This window comes from Carassius carassius, unplaced genomic scaffold (assembly GCF_963082965.1).
Source record: "Carassius carassius unplaced genomic scaffold, fCarCar2.1 SCAFFOLD_75, whole genome shotgun sequence".
NCBI classification, from domain to species: Eukaryota; Metazoa; Chordata; class Actinopteri; order Cypriniformes; family Cyprinidae; genus Carassius; species Carassius carassius.
The window spans coordinates 262,259-277,945 of record NW_026775017.1 but is presented as its reverse complement, the minus strand read 5'-3'; the positions used below and the strand labels follow the sequence as shown (position 1 = coordinate 277,945).

The window sequence follows — 15,687 nt, the reverse complement described above, 5'->3', positions numbered from 1 at the left end:
AGGAATATAACTAAAGACAGGACAAACTAACAAAAACAAGGAACCGAAACTCCATCGGTGACAGAATGGAGAAAAAAACCTTGGGAGAAACCAGGCTCAGTTGGGGGGCCAGTTCTCCTCTGACCAGACGAAACCAGTAGTTCAATTCCAGGCTGCAGCAAAGTCAGATTGTGCAGAAGAATCATCTGTTTCCTGTGGTCTTGTCCTGGTGCTCCTCTGAGACAAGGTCTTTACAGGGGATCTGTATCTGAGGCTCTAGTTGTCCTGGTCTCCGCTGTCTTTCAGGGATGTAGAGGTCCTTTCTAGGTGCTGATCCAGCATCTGGTCTGGATACGTACTGGATCCGGGTGACTGCAGTGACCCTCTGATCTGGACACAGACTGGATCTGGTGGCTACGGTGACCTCGGAACAAGAGAGAAACAGACTAATATTAGCGTAGATGCCATTCTTCTAATGATGTAGCAAGTACATAAGGTGTTATGGGAAGTGTTTCCGGTTCCGGTTTACCTAATTAATGCAGCCTAAAAATCCTTTAACGGATTTGGATATTAAAAGCATATTAGTATGTTATGTGTAAGCCAGGTTAAAGAGATGGGTCTTTAATCTAGATTTAAACTGCAAGAGTGTGTCTGCCTCCCGAACAATGTTAGGTAGGTTATTCCAGAGTTTAGGCGCCAAATAGGAAAAGGATCTGCCGCCCGCAGTTGATTTTGATATTCTAGGTATTATCAAATTGCCTGAGTTTTGAGAACGTAGCGGACGTAGAGGATTATAATGTAAAAGGAGCTCATTCAAATACTGAGGTGCTAAACCATTCAGGGCTTTATAAGTAATAAGCAATATTTTAAAATCTATGCGATGCTTGATAGGGAGCCAGTGCAGTGTTGACAGGACCGGGCTAATATGGTCATACTTCCTGGTTCTAGTAAGAACTCTTGCTGCTGCATTTTGGACTAGCTGTAGTTTGTTTACTAAGCGTGCAGAACAACCACCCAATAAAGCATTACAATAATCTAACCTTGAGGTCATAAATGCATGGATTAACATTTCTGCATTTGACAAGAAGTATGCAAGAATGGGACTTTAATGGAGCAAAATGATTCAAAATAGTGTAAATACTTAAATCATAGACATTAAGAATGTCTTTAGCACTGGAAAGACAACAGCAGGCAGAGAGAGGGGGAATGACTCTGTCTGACCATTAGTCAGACACCGCTACGGCCTAGAACATTATATACTATGATTAAAAAGTAACTCAGCCTCTTGTAGTCTCTAGAGGGTTTTGATCAAATGTGTGATGCTTTCTTGTTCTTTCAAAGTAAAACATGTCATACCTGTCAACATCCTACTTCTATTTACACTACTGAACCTCTGTCTTCATGCTGTGCTCACTACGATGTAGTATACATGCCAGATCAGTATGTGGCACTGTAATTTTGCCACAGAGATACATTAAAAATAAAGAAGACTTGGAGCATGCGCATAAACCTTGCGTGCTATACAAACCATTGTTGTTGTTGCTCTTACGTGACGTAGCGGTGTCTGACTAATGTCGACACGTGGGGTGATGACATCATCGTTTCAGAAAATATACAGGTGTGTCCCCCAACCAAACGAAACACAAAATATGGCGTTTTCAGATTTATCCACTCTGCGACTCGGTTTTCCAAAAACGCCGGATCTGTATGGACGAAACATCTATCCGATATAAAAACATTGTGCGTATTCACAGAAACGCGTCTCCGTGTGGATGGGGCCCTAGTCTTCTTGACCCTTCACCTACCTCTTTACTGAAGAATTGCTTGACTGCTTTGTCACTACCCATCACTCATTTCATTAAGTAGTTATAGCTAGATATTTAGCTATATTTATTTCAAACTTTTCTTTTCTTTTTTTAACCTCTGATTCTGTTGCACTCCGCACTCTCCTTCTGTTAGACCTCACCTCCGCTTTTGACACTGTCACTGTTATCTGCAATTGAAATTACTGGCAAAGCCTTTTGAATGGATTTCCTTCTATTTGAAAGGGAGACAACAATTTGTCATATATCAGAAACACAAATCATTTACCAAATGCATCAGTTCCAGTGTACCTCAAGGTTCTGTACTGGGGCCTCTTCTTTTTACAATTTATATGCTACAAATTGGACAAATAATTATACGCTATGGGTTTAACTTTCACTGTTATACTGATGACATTGAAATTTATTTTAGTACACCTTCTACCTCAGTCAACCACAAGACATTTTCTTCCATGCTGCTCTCTTAAAGGCAAAAGTTAGCCCATTACACCATGGTGTCGGACTGTTTTCCTTCTTCTTTAAGATTGTTTACAAAGCAGTCTTTTGTGGTAAATGTGATGGTTCTACCATATTTGAAACAAGGAGTTGAATTTGCAGCTTTAGCTATATGGAGTATACACAAGACTAGATAAAGATGGGTGGAGTAGATCAACCAGTCAGCTTCATTTAATTCATATCAGCGTCACTATTCCATGGTTGAAAAGGAAGCGTTGACACTACAGCATTTTGCTGTGTATCTAAATACAAGTACCCCACTGTGATATACACGGACAATAATCCCTTGACTTTCTTAAATTCTTTGCAGTGTCCGAACTAGTGGTTTATTCAGTGGTCCCCGTCCCACACTCTGGATGAATAATGCAAGTAGGTTTTTTGGGTTAATTTAGATGCTTTCTTCCTTTGGCGATTTTCAGGAGCTGTCTTTGGTTGTGATTTGGGTATATCATTTGACTAATTTGTTTTAATGTTTGGTTACAGGGATCTTTGTGGAAGTCCCTGTCTTATGTGGTATGACGACCCCTGTAGTTTGTTTGGGGAAATGCAGTTGAGCCAAAAGTTACATCCATTGTCAGCTGATTGTCTCAGATGCTCCTTTTAAAAGAGGCTTCTGTTTGAGCCAGAGGAGGGCTTTGGTTTTCTACATTTTGGTTTTGTATTTGTTTTGGGGTATTTCTGCTTCTACTTTAATTATAACACAAGTGTGTGTGTGTGTGTGTCATCCAGGTGGATGCTGCACACTGGTGGTGGATGAGGAGATACCCCCAGACTATGTAAAGCGCTTTGAGTGCCTAGAAAAGCGCTATATAAATGTAATGAATTATTATTATTATATTATTATATTAAACTCACATGCCAGTGATCTGAAGAGACTCAGACAGAATGAGGGTTCTTAAAATGGTTTTCTTAAAAAAGAAAAAACAAAACAACATTCACAACAAGGGTCAAAGGTCACATCAATATAAATTAGCACAGCAAACACACGAAAACTTAAATATAGCTTTATAATCTCTGTTATTTGGATAAATGCAGATGTTCATGCTGCAGTGAAGCTCGACTGCTTCGCAGTTACTGAATGAGAGCAAAAACTACAGCTTCCTCTTACATCACTTCCTCTAATGCCATTAAAACCCTTCTAGCAGGTTCATATTCCTTGTCAATAAAATTAAGACTAACGAATGTGGTGTATATCCAACATTCACGAGCGTTTCCTCTGTAACACTGATTTTAAACACAGATCACATCCGTTTTACTCCAGGAGAAGAAGCTCAGACAAATACAGAAACCCAAGAAACAGAGATCAGAAGAGCAAACGAGAAAGAGACGCTTCCCGACACAACAGAGAAGCATCGCGGCAGATCGCACTTCACCACCAAACCAACAGAACGACAAGTCTTCTACATTGAGATTTTTGTTAACACTTTACAGTGAGCTTTCATTTGTTAACGTGAACAATGAAAAATACTTCTACAGCATTTATTAATTTTAAGTAATGCAAATTTGAACATTTACTAATACTTTATTAAAATCAAAAGTTGTATCTATTAATATTAGTTAATGCACTGTTAGCATGCAAATACATTTTTAAAAATTCAATTTGTATTAACGAACATGAGCAAAGATTAATAAATGCTGTAAATATATTGCTATTTGCTAATTAACAGATCATTTTAGCTAATGCATTAACAAATGAAATCTTACTGTGAAGTGTATTTATATAGATATAGCAAAACTAATGAAAATTATCCTTAGTATATCACAAATTATTGTTGCAAATTAAATATTTTAACTGCAACTTGGCTCTGTTAGTATTAAAAATGTATAGTGAAATGTACAGGAAGTCAGCTGGATTGACTGTATCTAGTTCCTTCATAGTTTTGTATTATATCCTGGACTCCTACTGCCTATAGAAAGAATAAATCATCATCAGACAGGTTCATGTATTTTAAAGAATTTTGGGAGATAAAAAACTCTGGACCCACTGACTTTCATTATATGAACAGAAAACACAGTCACACAGGTTTGAAAGAGAGGAAATGATGACAGAACTAAGCTTTCTGTCTGTAAATGATCTGTTCTTCACACGAGTGAGAGTTTGGAGGTGAATGCGTTTGATGGTTGTGAACAACATCTCAAAGCTAAAAGCAGCTGGTTTGTGAGTGAACGAGCTGAACGTGATCCTGACGGCAGCACACAGACGTCACAGGAAGTCAGGATTCTCCAGCAGAAAGCCTTTAAAATGACTGAATAAAAAGTGTTTGTAGCTCAACAGCAGTACTGCTTTCTCTCACACACACAAACACAGTTCAGAGGAACTAAATAATCCTATTTAGACTAGTTTATGCAGTAACTCTACTGTCCAGAATAGAGCCGATGGATCTGCTGGTCGGGAAACATCTCACACTAACATGAAGCAGCTCAGTGCAGAATTATCTCAAACTCCCATGATGCCTTCCGGCGTTTACTACCGAATCTTCTTCTTTGAGTTCCAAGAAATCAAACGAACAGAAATAAACAAGGTAAATCCAAACGCCACACTAGATCCAATGAAGTAGTTCGAGGGGTGGCCAGGTGTCAGTTTGCTCGGCATTGTGGGATACAGAAGCAGTTTGGTGAAAGGGTCATGCGTTCCCATAATGCACAGCTGCATCTGCGGTGAACGTACCGCAGAAGTGCTTGGACTGTGTGTTCGCATTTCCTCCTTAAGCAGCATGAAGACGACGATGAGACGAGACGAGCGGAGTGTGTGTGTGTGTGTATATGAGTGTGTGTGTGAGTTTTCAGCACTCCAGTGGCAGCAGGAAGCAGCGTCTGCAGTCGACGGCTTTAGGACTGGGCGGCTGGACTCTCTTCCTCCTCAGCTCTTCTCGGCCCAGAGAACTGCTCAAGCGCACATATGCCGCTTTATAACGCTTATCAAAGGAAGCTGCGGACCACACAAACACAGATGAAACATTGTTCATTTACTTTTTAAATATAATTTGAAATTCTCTTCAACTTAAGGGTTAGTTCACCCAAAAATGTACATTTGCTGTTAATGTACTCACACTCAGGCAATCCAAGAACAATAAAGAATATTTTTAGCTGAAATCATGCTCCTTGTTAGGCTTCTGATGATATATTGAGGTCTTATGAAGCAAAACGATCAGTCTGTGCAAGAAATGTAACATTATTTATAACATTATCGCTATAATTTGATGCTTTAATAATATAATTGCGGAGGTCAGGTTTCAAAGTCACAACTTCTTGCTACTGGGGTCCCTCAAGGCTCAGTGCTTGGACCACTTCTGTTCTCCATATACATGTCATCATAAGAATCTGTGATTCAGAAGCGTGGCTTTTCTTATCACTGCTATGCTGATGACACTGAACTCTACTTCTCATTCCAAACAGACGATCTGACGGTAGCTGCTCGCAATGCAGTCTGTCTGACAGATCTTTCTGACTGGATGAAGGACCATCAACTTTATTCTTTTTTTTTATTATTATATATATATTTTCAACAAGTACATCTTGGATGGTGTGTGTGTGAGTAAATTAACAGCAAATGTTGAATTTTTGGGTGAACTTTCTCTTTAAGTTAGGAGTAATGCATCTACTAAAACAGATATAAAAGACATAAAAATAAAAACAGGACAGGTTCTGCTCGTCTATTGGAGTCTGCTGGTTCTGCGCGACTCACCGACGTGATCTTTGCCCATGGCGGCCACCGTGAGGAAGAGCATCTCTCTGTACAGACTCCTGCAGATCCACACAAACACACATCAGAGTCATGTTCAGACTCACCTGAGCATCACCTGAGCTCTCACCACGCCTCACCTCTGTATCCGCGGAGTGCCATGCTGCTTAGCAACCGTATCCAGGAAGAGTGTGATGGCCTTGTGTACCTCGTTCATGCCGATCCAGCGAAGCACTTCCTCCAGGAAGTTGAGGTTGAAGGGATGGTTGTGATGCCGCCAGCTGTAGCTGCGCATGGGGACGCCACCTGCAGGACAGGAGGGGAATCACAATAAATAACAGAAATCAACAGATTATTAATACTGTAGGACTTGCGCTTGATGAGTTTTACCCTCATAATGCACTGTGAGTGTTTATTTTGCATAATGTTAACATTCAAAACTTTGACATGTTTTCACAATTCATTAATGAGAGGTTGCTGATCAATGTGGTTTTATTTGAATAATATTAACTTTAGATTTTTATGAAATTACGACTGTGGAATGTGAAACAAGTACAGAGATTTTGAATGTATTATGAGTGTTGATGTTAGGCTGTGTGTGTGTGTGTGTGTGTGTGTGTGTGTGTGTGTGTCTGTGTATGTCTGTGTGTGTATGTGTATGTGTGCGTGTGTGTGTGTGTGTATGTGTGTCTTACTGTGAATCCTCCAGAGCATGTAGAGCGCCGGCCACTGCTCTGTATCTGGGGTCAGTGTGTCCCACAGCAGCCTCACCCGCACCGCCGTGCCCTCTGACCCCTGACACACAAACACAGTCAGCTGAGCTCCTCTGTGTGTGTGTGTGTGTGTGTGTGTGTGTGAGAGAGAGACCTGTGTGAGGCGTGCGGTCAGCGGAGACGTCCGCAGCAGCTGCAGCAGGTTACTGGGCAGGCCGAGGCGAGTGAAGTACCAAACCAGATTCCAGAAGAGGATGGAGTGACTGTCCAGCAGCTGGACCTGAGAGAGCACAGCCTCGCCCTCGTTCTCCAGCAGACTCTCCATCTCCTTGCGCACTACCAGTGGGCTCAGGTACGCCACCGTCACCTGCGGGGCTCCGCCCACCAATGGCACGCTGCTCTCTGATTGGCTGCTGGTCTCGGAGCTGGTGTCCGTCTCTCTGACGCCGTTACACTGGAGCTGCAGTGTGTCGCCCGGAGCGGAGCGAGGACGCATGATATTCTCCAGACCATCCTCCACACTCAGGTTACTACGCTCCACACTGCGCACACACACACACACACACACACACACACACACACACACACACACACAAACACACACACAGTGAGAGAGAGACACACACACAGAGAGAGAAACAGAGACACACACACACACACACACACAGAGAGACAGACACACAAACACACACACAGTGAGAGAGAGACACACACACAGAGAGAGAAACAGAGACACACACACACAGAGAGACAGACACACAAATACACAATCATGTGACTCCATATAATGCTGCATTAATACTTTAGACTTTTGGGGATAAAGTGCCATTTTAAACTTTTCTGGTTAACCACTGTGCCAATAAACCCCCCTCACCCCACTTTAATCATTTCCATCCTCTTTTAAGTATTTTCAAATGTTTAGATAAAAATCTGTATTTGATTATCAATTTTTATCACATTTCACATTTTTGATAAATAGTTTTTTAAGATCCTAAAAGTTTATTTAAAAGTATAAATTAGATTTAGACTCTGTGTGTGTGTGTGTGTGTGTGTGTGTGTGTTGTTCTCACCTCATTGTCGTTGATTCGTAGCAACTTATTGTTGAGAATATTGATCACATAAATAGCACATTTTTATTTTTCATTAATAGAAAACTATTTATAAACTTCATATAAAGGAATTTTAAATATTTACATTCATATTTATTCCAGGTCTTGGCTATAGTGGTAAAAAAAAAGCTTAACTATTAAATTTGGGGACAATATTTTAAGATGTTAAGACCTCTTTAAAACAAAACAAAATCTTTTTCTGTTAAAGTCATCCTATATGAGAAAACTGTCTCAGCCGTTTTTGTTAGACATAATAAAACCTCTCTATTATTTCAGTAATTAAACAACATGTGCATCTTCACGGATCTCTGATGTTGCTTTGAACAACAGTTGCTTGTCACAAACACAGACAAATCAAATTGAAAATGTGATTTTTGTTTTCAGCCTCTTAAGGCAAAAATTTTCATATATTTTTAAATTATTAAATTTAGAAGAAATTATTTGAAGTTTTATAATCTAATCTTTAAAACAAATATTAAATTATCCTCAAGGAGAGAAAAGTTCCCCTAATCAAAGACTCAAGCATGTTCGTGTGTTATTTTGTATCAATTGGGCAGTTTCATTAATATTTTGTAATTAGATTTTTTTTTTCATTTTAAAGTTTTAGTTATTTTGTTTTCTTATGTTATCTTATTTGATATAACACAGATGTTTTATCTGGTCACCTGCAGACGGGCCCCGGGTCACAGATCTCTGCATTCAGCAGCGGGACGAACGGAGCGGAGCAGAACGGACAGGTGGTGTTGAGATTGGAGTCGTCAGACGTCCAGCCCGCCATGATCTCCTCATCATACACCAGAGAATTACAGCTGCGGCACAGCGAGCAGCTCGACATCAGCACCTGCACACACACATACACACACACACACACTGAGACTGAAAACAGCCTGCTTCAACGTTACTGAAGTGCATAAAGAGTCACAAACCTCAATGCCCGCCACTTCCTGTGATGAATCCCACGACTTCCTGAGAGGAACTGCCAGTGTCTGTGTGTCCAACATGTCAATGTCACTCCCTACAGACAGAGAGCTCTGCACACACACACACACACACACACACACACACACACACACACACACACACACACACACTGAGTCACTGATTCAACCCATTTGTTCAAAACCATGAATTCATTCAGTAACTAGTTTTATTTGTGAAAACGAGCAAAGACAGACAATATTGACAATGTTTAAAATCTACACTTGACCCTCTTGCATTCTCTATTCTATTTCTATTCTTTTGACTTTTGACTGTTTTGACTTGTTTTCTATTGACTTAAAAAATTTACCCTCTTACACCAGTGTTCTCAATTCTATTTCTATTCTTTTGACTTGTTTTCTATTTATATAAAGAAGTTGACCCTCAAACACTAGCGTTCTCTATTCATTCGACTTGGTTTTCTATTCATTTAAAGAAGTTGACCCTCAAACACTAGCGTTCTCTATTCTATTTCTATTCATTCGACTTTATTTTCTATTCATTTAAAGAAGTTGACCCTCAAACACTAGTGTTCTCTATTCTATTTCTATTCATTCGACTTGGTTTTCTATTCATTTAAAGAAGTTGACCCTCAAACACTAGCGTTCTCTATTCTATTTCTATTCTTTTGACTTGTTTTCTATTTATATAAAGTTGACCCTCAAACACTAGCGTTCTCTATTCCAGGGGTTTTCAAACTGTGGGTCGCGACCCACTCGTGGGTCACGGAATGGAACAAGGTGGGTCGCACAAAGTCACTTGGCTGCAGCTAATTTTGCGTTTCAATGACACACAGACACTAACACAGTTCAGTCTAGGGCTGCACGAATGTGACGAGTGGGGCGGGGCCTAGTGCCATGGGAACAGAGCTAGGCCGGTGGAGTGATTGGGAAATGAGCAACACTCACCGGTCTCAAGAACCACGGAGGAGATCGGAAAGATACAAAAGAGGAGCGATGACAGTGAAGGACGAGAGAGGACCAGGCCTGGGTTTTATTTTGTGTTTGTTTTTTATTTGTGCACGGCAGTCATCCGAGAGGGGCTGTCGCGCTGTTTTGTGTTTATTTGGTTATTAAAACTTTGTTTGATTGTCCGCCGGTTCCCACCTCTTTCCACGAAGGAGTCATCGAGGCGGTGGGCTGGAGTGAGTTCGCCCCCCCCCCCCCCCGGCAACTCACTCCAGCCCACCACATCGAGCACCCTCGGCGGCAGACTCCTTCGCCCTGCTCGATGGCACTGCGGATTCACCCCAGCGGCGAAGGATCTTCGGCAGCGCGCCCCTCCTTCCTCCCTGGCTTCGGCACCAGTGTAAAACATTAAAATCTTCACAATCACAGGAAGAAGGAGGCGGGAACTGGGAACCCACTCATCACAACGATATAGCCCACCAACATTAATAATGAACTGCAATATCCTTAGTGTGATTTTCAAATTGCAATTAAGTCCGTGTGCGTTGCGTGTTTTGAAGGTCTCAGAGCAATGTCATTAAAAGGTTCAATCGGTCTTTTTTTACCTATTTCACAATTATTTTAATCTCCAAACTGTTTTAGATAGTTCTGCTTTGCTTCTTATGCTTTTCTAAAAAAGTGTTGGATTGTGCTCCGTTCTCGCCGACACACACGGAAGGATCATGAATGCAACAAAACACAGCAGCGCAGATCACACTTCACTGGAGTGAGCCTGCTTCACGTTTTTATGGACACTACATATTTTAACGCCAGTAAACAAAAATTAAAACTTGTAAATTTGTAGTGAAATTTTCAGTTGTACTCTAAAATAAAATGGTTATTTTTCTTAAATACTTAATTTCTGTCATAAAAATTTTAAGTAAGATTAGGTTTAAAGTAATTTCACTCGTTGTTTTTTTTTTTTTTTTAATATTTTGGTGGGTCGTGAAATATATTACACTTGTCTAGGTGGGTCGTGGAATGGAAAAGTTTGGGAACCACTGCTCTATTCTATTTCTATTCATTCGACTTGGTTTTCTATTCATTTAAAGAAGTTGACCCTCAAACACTAGCGTTCTCTATTCTATTTCTATTCTTTTGACTTGTTTTCTATTTATATAAAGTTGACCCTCAAACACTAGCGTTCTCTATTCTATTTCTATTCATTCGACTTTATTTTCTATTCATTTAAAGAAGTTGACCCTCAAACACTAGTGTTCTCTATTCTATTTCTATTCATTCGACTTTATTTTCTATTCATTTAAAGAAGTTGACCCTCAAACACTAGTGTTCTCTATTCTATTTCTATTCATTCGACTTGGTTTTCTATTCATTTAAAGAAGTTGACCCTCAAACACTAGCGTTCTCTATTGTATTTCTATTCTTTTGACTTGTTTTCTATTTATATAAAGTTGACCCTCAAACACTAGCGTTCTCTATTCTATTTCTATTCATTCGACTTGGTTTTCTATTCATTTAAAGAAGTTGACCCTCAAACACTAGCGTTCTCTATTCTATTTCTATTCTTTTGACTTGTTTTCTATTTATATAAAGTTGACCCTCAAACACTAGTGTTCTCTATTTTATTTCTATTCATTCGACTTGGTTTTCTATTTATTTAAAGAAGTTGACCCTCAAACACTAGCGTTCTCTATTGTATTTCTATTCTTTTGACTTGTTTTCTATTTATATAAAGTTGACCCTCAAACACTAGCGTTCTCTATTCTATTTCTATTCATTCGACTTGGTTTTCTATTCATTTAAAGAAGTTGACCCTCAAACACTAGTGTTCTCTATTCTATTTCTATTCATTCGACTTTATTTTCTATTCATTTAAAGAAGTTGACCCTCAAACACTAGTGTTCTCTATTCTATTTCTATTAATTCGACTTGGTTTTCTATTTATATAAAGAAGTTGACCCTCAAACACTAGCGTTCTCTATTCTATTTCTATTCATTCGACTTGGTTTTCTATTCATTTAAAGAAGTTGACCCTCAAACACTAGTGTTCTCTATTCTATTTCTATTCATTCGACTTGGTTTTCTATTTATATAAAGAAGTTGACCCTCAAACACTAGCGTTCTCTATTCTATTTCTATTCATTCGACTTGGTTTTCTATTCATTTAAAGAAGTTGACCCTCAAACACTAGTGTTCTCTATTCTATTTCTATTCATTCGACTTGGTTTTCTATTCATTTAAAGAAGTTGACCCTCAAACACTAGCGTTCTCTATTCTATTTCTATTCTTTTGACTTGTTTTCTATTTATATAAAGAAGTTGACCCTCAAACACTAGCGTTCTCTATTCTATTTCTATTCATTCGACTTGGTTTTCTATTCATTTAAAGAAGTTGACCCTCAAACACTAGCGTTCTCTATTCTATTTCTATTCTTTTGACTTGTTTTCTATTTATATAAAGTTGACCCTCAAACACTAGCGTTCTCTATTCTATTTCTATTCATTCGACTTGGTTTTCTATTCATTTAAAGAAGTTGACCCTCAAACACTAGCGTTCTCTATTCTATTTCTATTCTTTTGACTTGTTTTCTATTTATATAAAGTTGACCCTCAAACACTAGTGTTCTCTATTTTATTTCTATTCATTCGACTTGGTTTTCTATTTATTTAAAGAAGTTGACCCTCAAACACTAGCGTTCTCTATTCTATTTCTATTCTTTTGACTTGTTTTCTATTTATATAAAGTTGACCCTCAAACACTAGCATTCTCTATTCTATTTCTATTCATTCGACTTGGTTTTCTATTCATTTAAAGAAGTTGACCCTCAAACACTAGTGTTCTCTATTCTATTTCTATTCATTCGACTTTATTTTCTATTCATTTAAAGAAGTTGACCCTCAAACACTAGTGTTCTCTATTCTATTTCTATTCATTCGACTTTATTTTCTATTCATTTAAAAAAAGTTGACCCTCAAACACTAGTGTTCTCTATTCTATTTCTATTCATTCGACTTGGTTTTCTATTTATTTAAAGAAGTTGACCCTCAAACACTAGTGTTCTCTATTCTATTTCTATTCATTCGACTTGATTTTCTATTTATTTTAAAAAAGTTGACCCTCAAACACTTGGGTTCTCTATTCTATTTCTAATCTTTCGACTTGGTGTTTGTTTGTTTTGTTTTTTTTACAAACAAACAAATTGACCCTCTGACACTAGTGTTCTATTATATTTCTATTATATATATATATATATATATATATATATATATATATATATATTAGTGCTGTCAATCGATTAAAAACTTTAACTAGATTAATCACACATTATTTCTGTGATTAATCGCAATTAATCGCAATAAAAAAAGAAATGTTTTTGTACGTTTTTTTTTTGTACGCCAAAAAAAAGATCAATGCAGAAAAACCCCTGGATTGGTTATATAACGTTGGACAGAATGTTGATCCGGCCATCGCGTATATTCAGCGCACATAAGGTGAACGTTTTGCAAACGTTTTTTAGAGAAATAAAAACAGGTCGACGAATCGATGCGCATATTTTGCGTCAACGTATTTTTTGCGTCGACGTCATCGATGACCTCGACGCGTTGTCCCAGCCCTAATATATATATATATATATAATGTTGATCAGCACGGTCACCTCAGATGTGGCGTTGTACAGCCGATCCTTGGCCTTCAGCAGACTCTCGGTCATCTGGCTCTTGCGGGACGGTTTCTGGTCTGATGTGTTGCGCAGGTGTCCGTTTGCTCCCGGCCGCCGGTCATCCATGCTAGCGGCCCGTCGCACCGAGGCACGGTTCCTCGTGGGCGTCAGCAGCTGCTGCAGTTTCCCGGTCAGACTGCGGCTCGGAGAGGAAACGTTGTTGTAGTTTTCATCCACCGACTTCCTGTTCAGAGTCTCCCTCACTTCCACCGACCTGCAGAACAGGAAAAAGTCCTCTAGCCATCAGTGTTAACCTGTCAGCAGCTCTCAAATTCATATAATAATAGCAGCTTCTGTTTCAAATAAGTAATAAATTAATCAGAAAATAATCAAAATAAGTAAAAACAGATCAACCTTCCTTCTCTGTGAACTCGACACACGTGTAACACACCTAATCAACACTAATCCATAACAATATTCCTCTCATTCATTCCTCTCATTACTCATTTTATTTTACATTTTGGATATAATTAATTGTAGCATTTTTTTTTATTATTTAGCTTAATTACACATTTTGGATTTAATTTTAGCAATTTTTTTGAAGCTATCAGTTTATTTAAATTTAACATTTTTACAATTTTATGGTTTAATAATCAATTAGATTAAAAAAATATATTTTTAGTAATTTATTTTAATCAGATAGCTTTTTTAGGGAGTGAATTAGTGTAACACACTAATACTAATAAACACAGGTGTTTGATCCTGATCGTTTTTATTTGTAAATTATTTATAAAAATTTTAATTTCACAGATTTAATTCATTTGTTGATAATAAAATGAAATAGAAATAAAATATTTTATTTATTTTAATTTGACACTTTTATGCTTTCATAAATTCATAAACTAAATTAAAATAACTAAAGCAAAACTTTATTTTATGCACTATTTAATTTTAATTAACTTGTTACAACTAAATTAAATAAAATGCAAAAAATACATTTTTAGGATTTCAATTAAAATATATATATTTTTTAATTATTTAACTATTTTAAACATAGTTTAAAAAAAAAATCTAGATTTTTACTCATTTATGCAGCCCCACTTTCATTTGGCACAATGCACTTATTGTGTTCATACATGTTTTTACATTGTACTTACATTTTAGAAATGCCTACATGTGATTACACCTGTAATTAATTTCTGTAATTAGATTTACAATGACACTTTGACCCACCTTTAAACCTGTCGCTGACCCAAACCCTTACCTGTATCCCCCTCAACAGCAGCAAAACTGTCGTGATGTCAGTACACAGTAGTTAGAGACACTTCATATAAAGTGGTATCATTGGTCTGTGTGTACCTGCTGTCCCTCTGCGGCTGACCTCTGCAGTCTGTGTCTGTGGTCTCTGCACAGTCTCTGTAGAAGGTGGACAGACAGACGTCACTGCGGCGCACTAACACCGGCTCTGGAGGACTCAGTGTGTCACGCCGGCCAGCAGGAGGCTTGCTTGAGAACGCAGCCGTCTGTACAGCCGTCTGCTTTGACAGCTTCATCTCTGATAAATACAACAAAGACTGAATAAGAGGTCAGAAACAGAACGATCAGACGCGAGTCTGGATTATCAGTCACTCACTGCCTTCTGACGCCTGAACGCTGCTCACACTGTTGCTCTTGGCCAAACTCGTCAGTGACTCGTGGCTCGAGCTGTCACTCAACCCGCTCCAGCTGGACTTACGGAGCACCGCCGAGTGGGGGCGGGGCTTAGACAGCTCGTCTCCTAAAAACAGGAGTAGATCGTGAGAATGTGACTCTGCTGTTGGCTGTCAATCACGTGCTGGAGGCGGGGCCTCTCCCACCTGCGTGGCTGCTGAATGAAGCACTCCTCTGCTGCTGTTTGATTGGCTGCCTGAACTGAGCCACGGCCAATACCACGTTACGAAGCTTCGCCCAGCGAAGACGCCCTCCTTGATTGGTGGATGGCCATTTGCTCTCTAGCACCGCCTACAGACGGCAGAATAAAACACACACGCATGAGTAAAGAGAAGAGTTTTGTCTGTTCATTATATCAGGGATTCCCAAACTCTTTCAGCAGCTGAACCACTTTCCACTGAAATATCTCCTTAAACATATTTTAAGTGTTTTACTTAAAAATATTTATCTTAACCTTTCATTTTTATGATTTCATAAATTAAAGTAAATCCTATTTAGATGTTTTTATTTTTTTTATATTTGTATGCTTTAATTGATTTAGTAAAAGGTTTTGCGTTTTTTATTTTTAAACTGTCTATGTATTTCAATTTAACAATTTAATGATTGAATATTTAGTAAGTGTTTTTTTTTTA

The 15,687-nt window shown here is 38.6% G+C and overlaps 1 protein-coding gene across 1 annotated transcript in view; it reads right to left on the bottom strand.

Moving 5' to 3' along the window:
- Positions 1 to 4,516: 4,516 nt before the first annotated feature.
- LOC132134192 (DENN domain-containing protein 4B-like) overlaps positions 4,517 to 15,687 on the bottom strand; it is a 34,498-nt gene continuing 23,327 nt past the window's right edge. The window contains exons 18-28 of the mRNA XM_059546984.1: positions 15,202 to 15,346; positions 14,979 to 15,122; positions 14,705 to 14,900; positions 13,343 to 13,619; positions 8,728 to 8,832; positions 8,467 to 8,642; positions 6,847 to 7,234; positions 6,675 to 6,774; positions 6,120 to 6,285; positions 5,983 to 6,041; positions 4,517 to 5,226 (exon numbers count right to left, since the gene is read on the bottom strand). Of these exons, the coding sequence (XP_059402967.1) occupies positions 5,081 to 5,226; positions 5,983 to 6,041; positions 6,120 to 6,285; positions 6,675 to 6,774; positions 6,847 to 7,234; positions 8,467 to 8,642; positions 8,728 to 8,832; positions 13,343 to 13,619; positions 14,705 to 14,900; positions 14,979 to 15,122; positions 15,202 to 15,346 (1,902 nt within the window). The 3' untranslated portion in view covers positions 4,517 to 5,080. The remainder of the gene's footprint in view (positions 5,227 to 5,982; positions 6,042 to 6,119; positions 6,286 to 6,674; positions 6,775 to 6,846; positions 7,235 to 8,466; positions 8,643 to 8,727; positions 8,833 to 13,342; positions 13,620 to 14,704; positions 14,901 to 14,978; positions 15,123 to 15,201; positions 15,347 to 15,687) is intronic.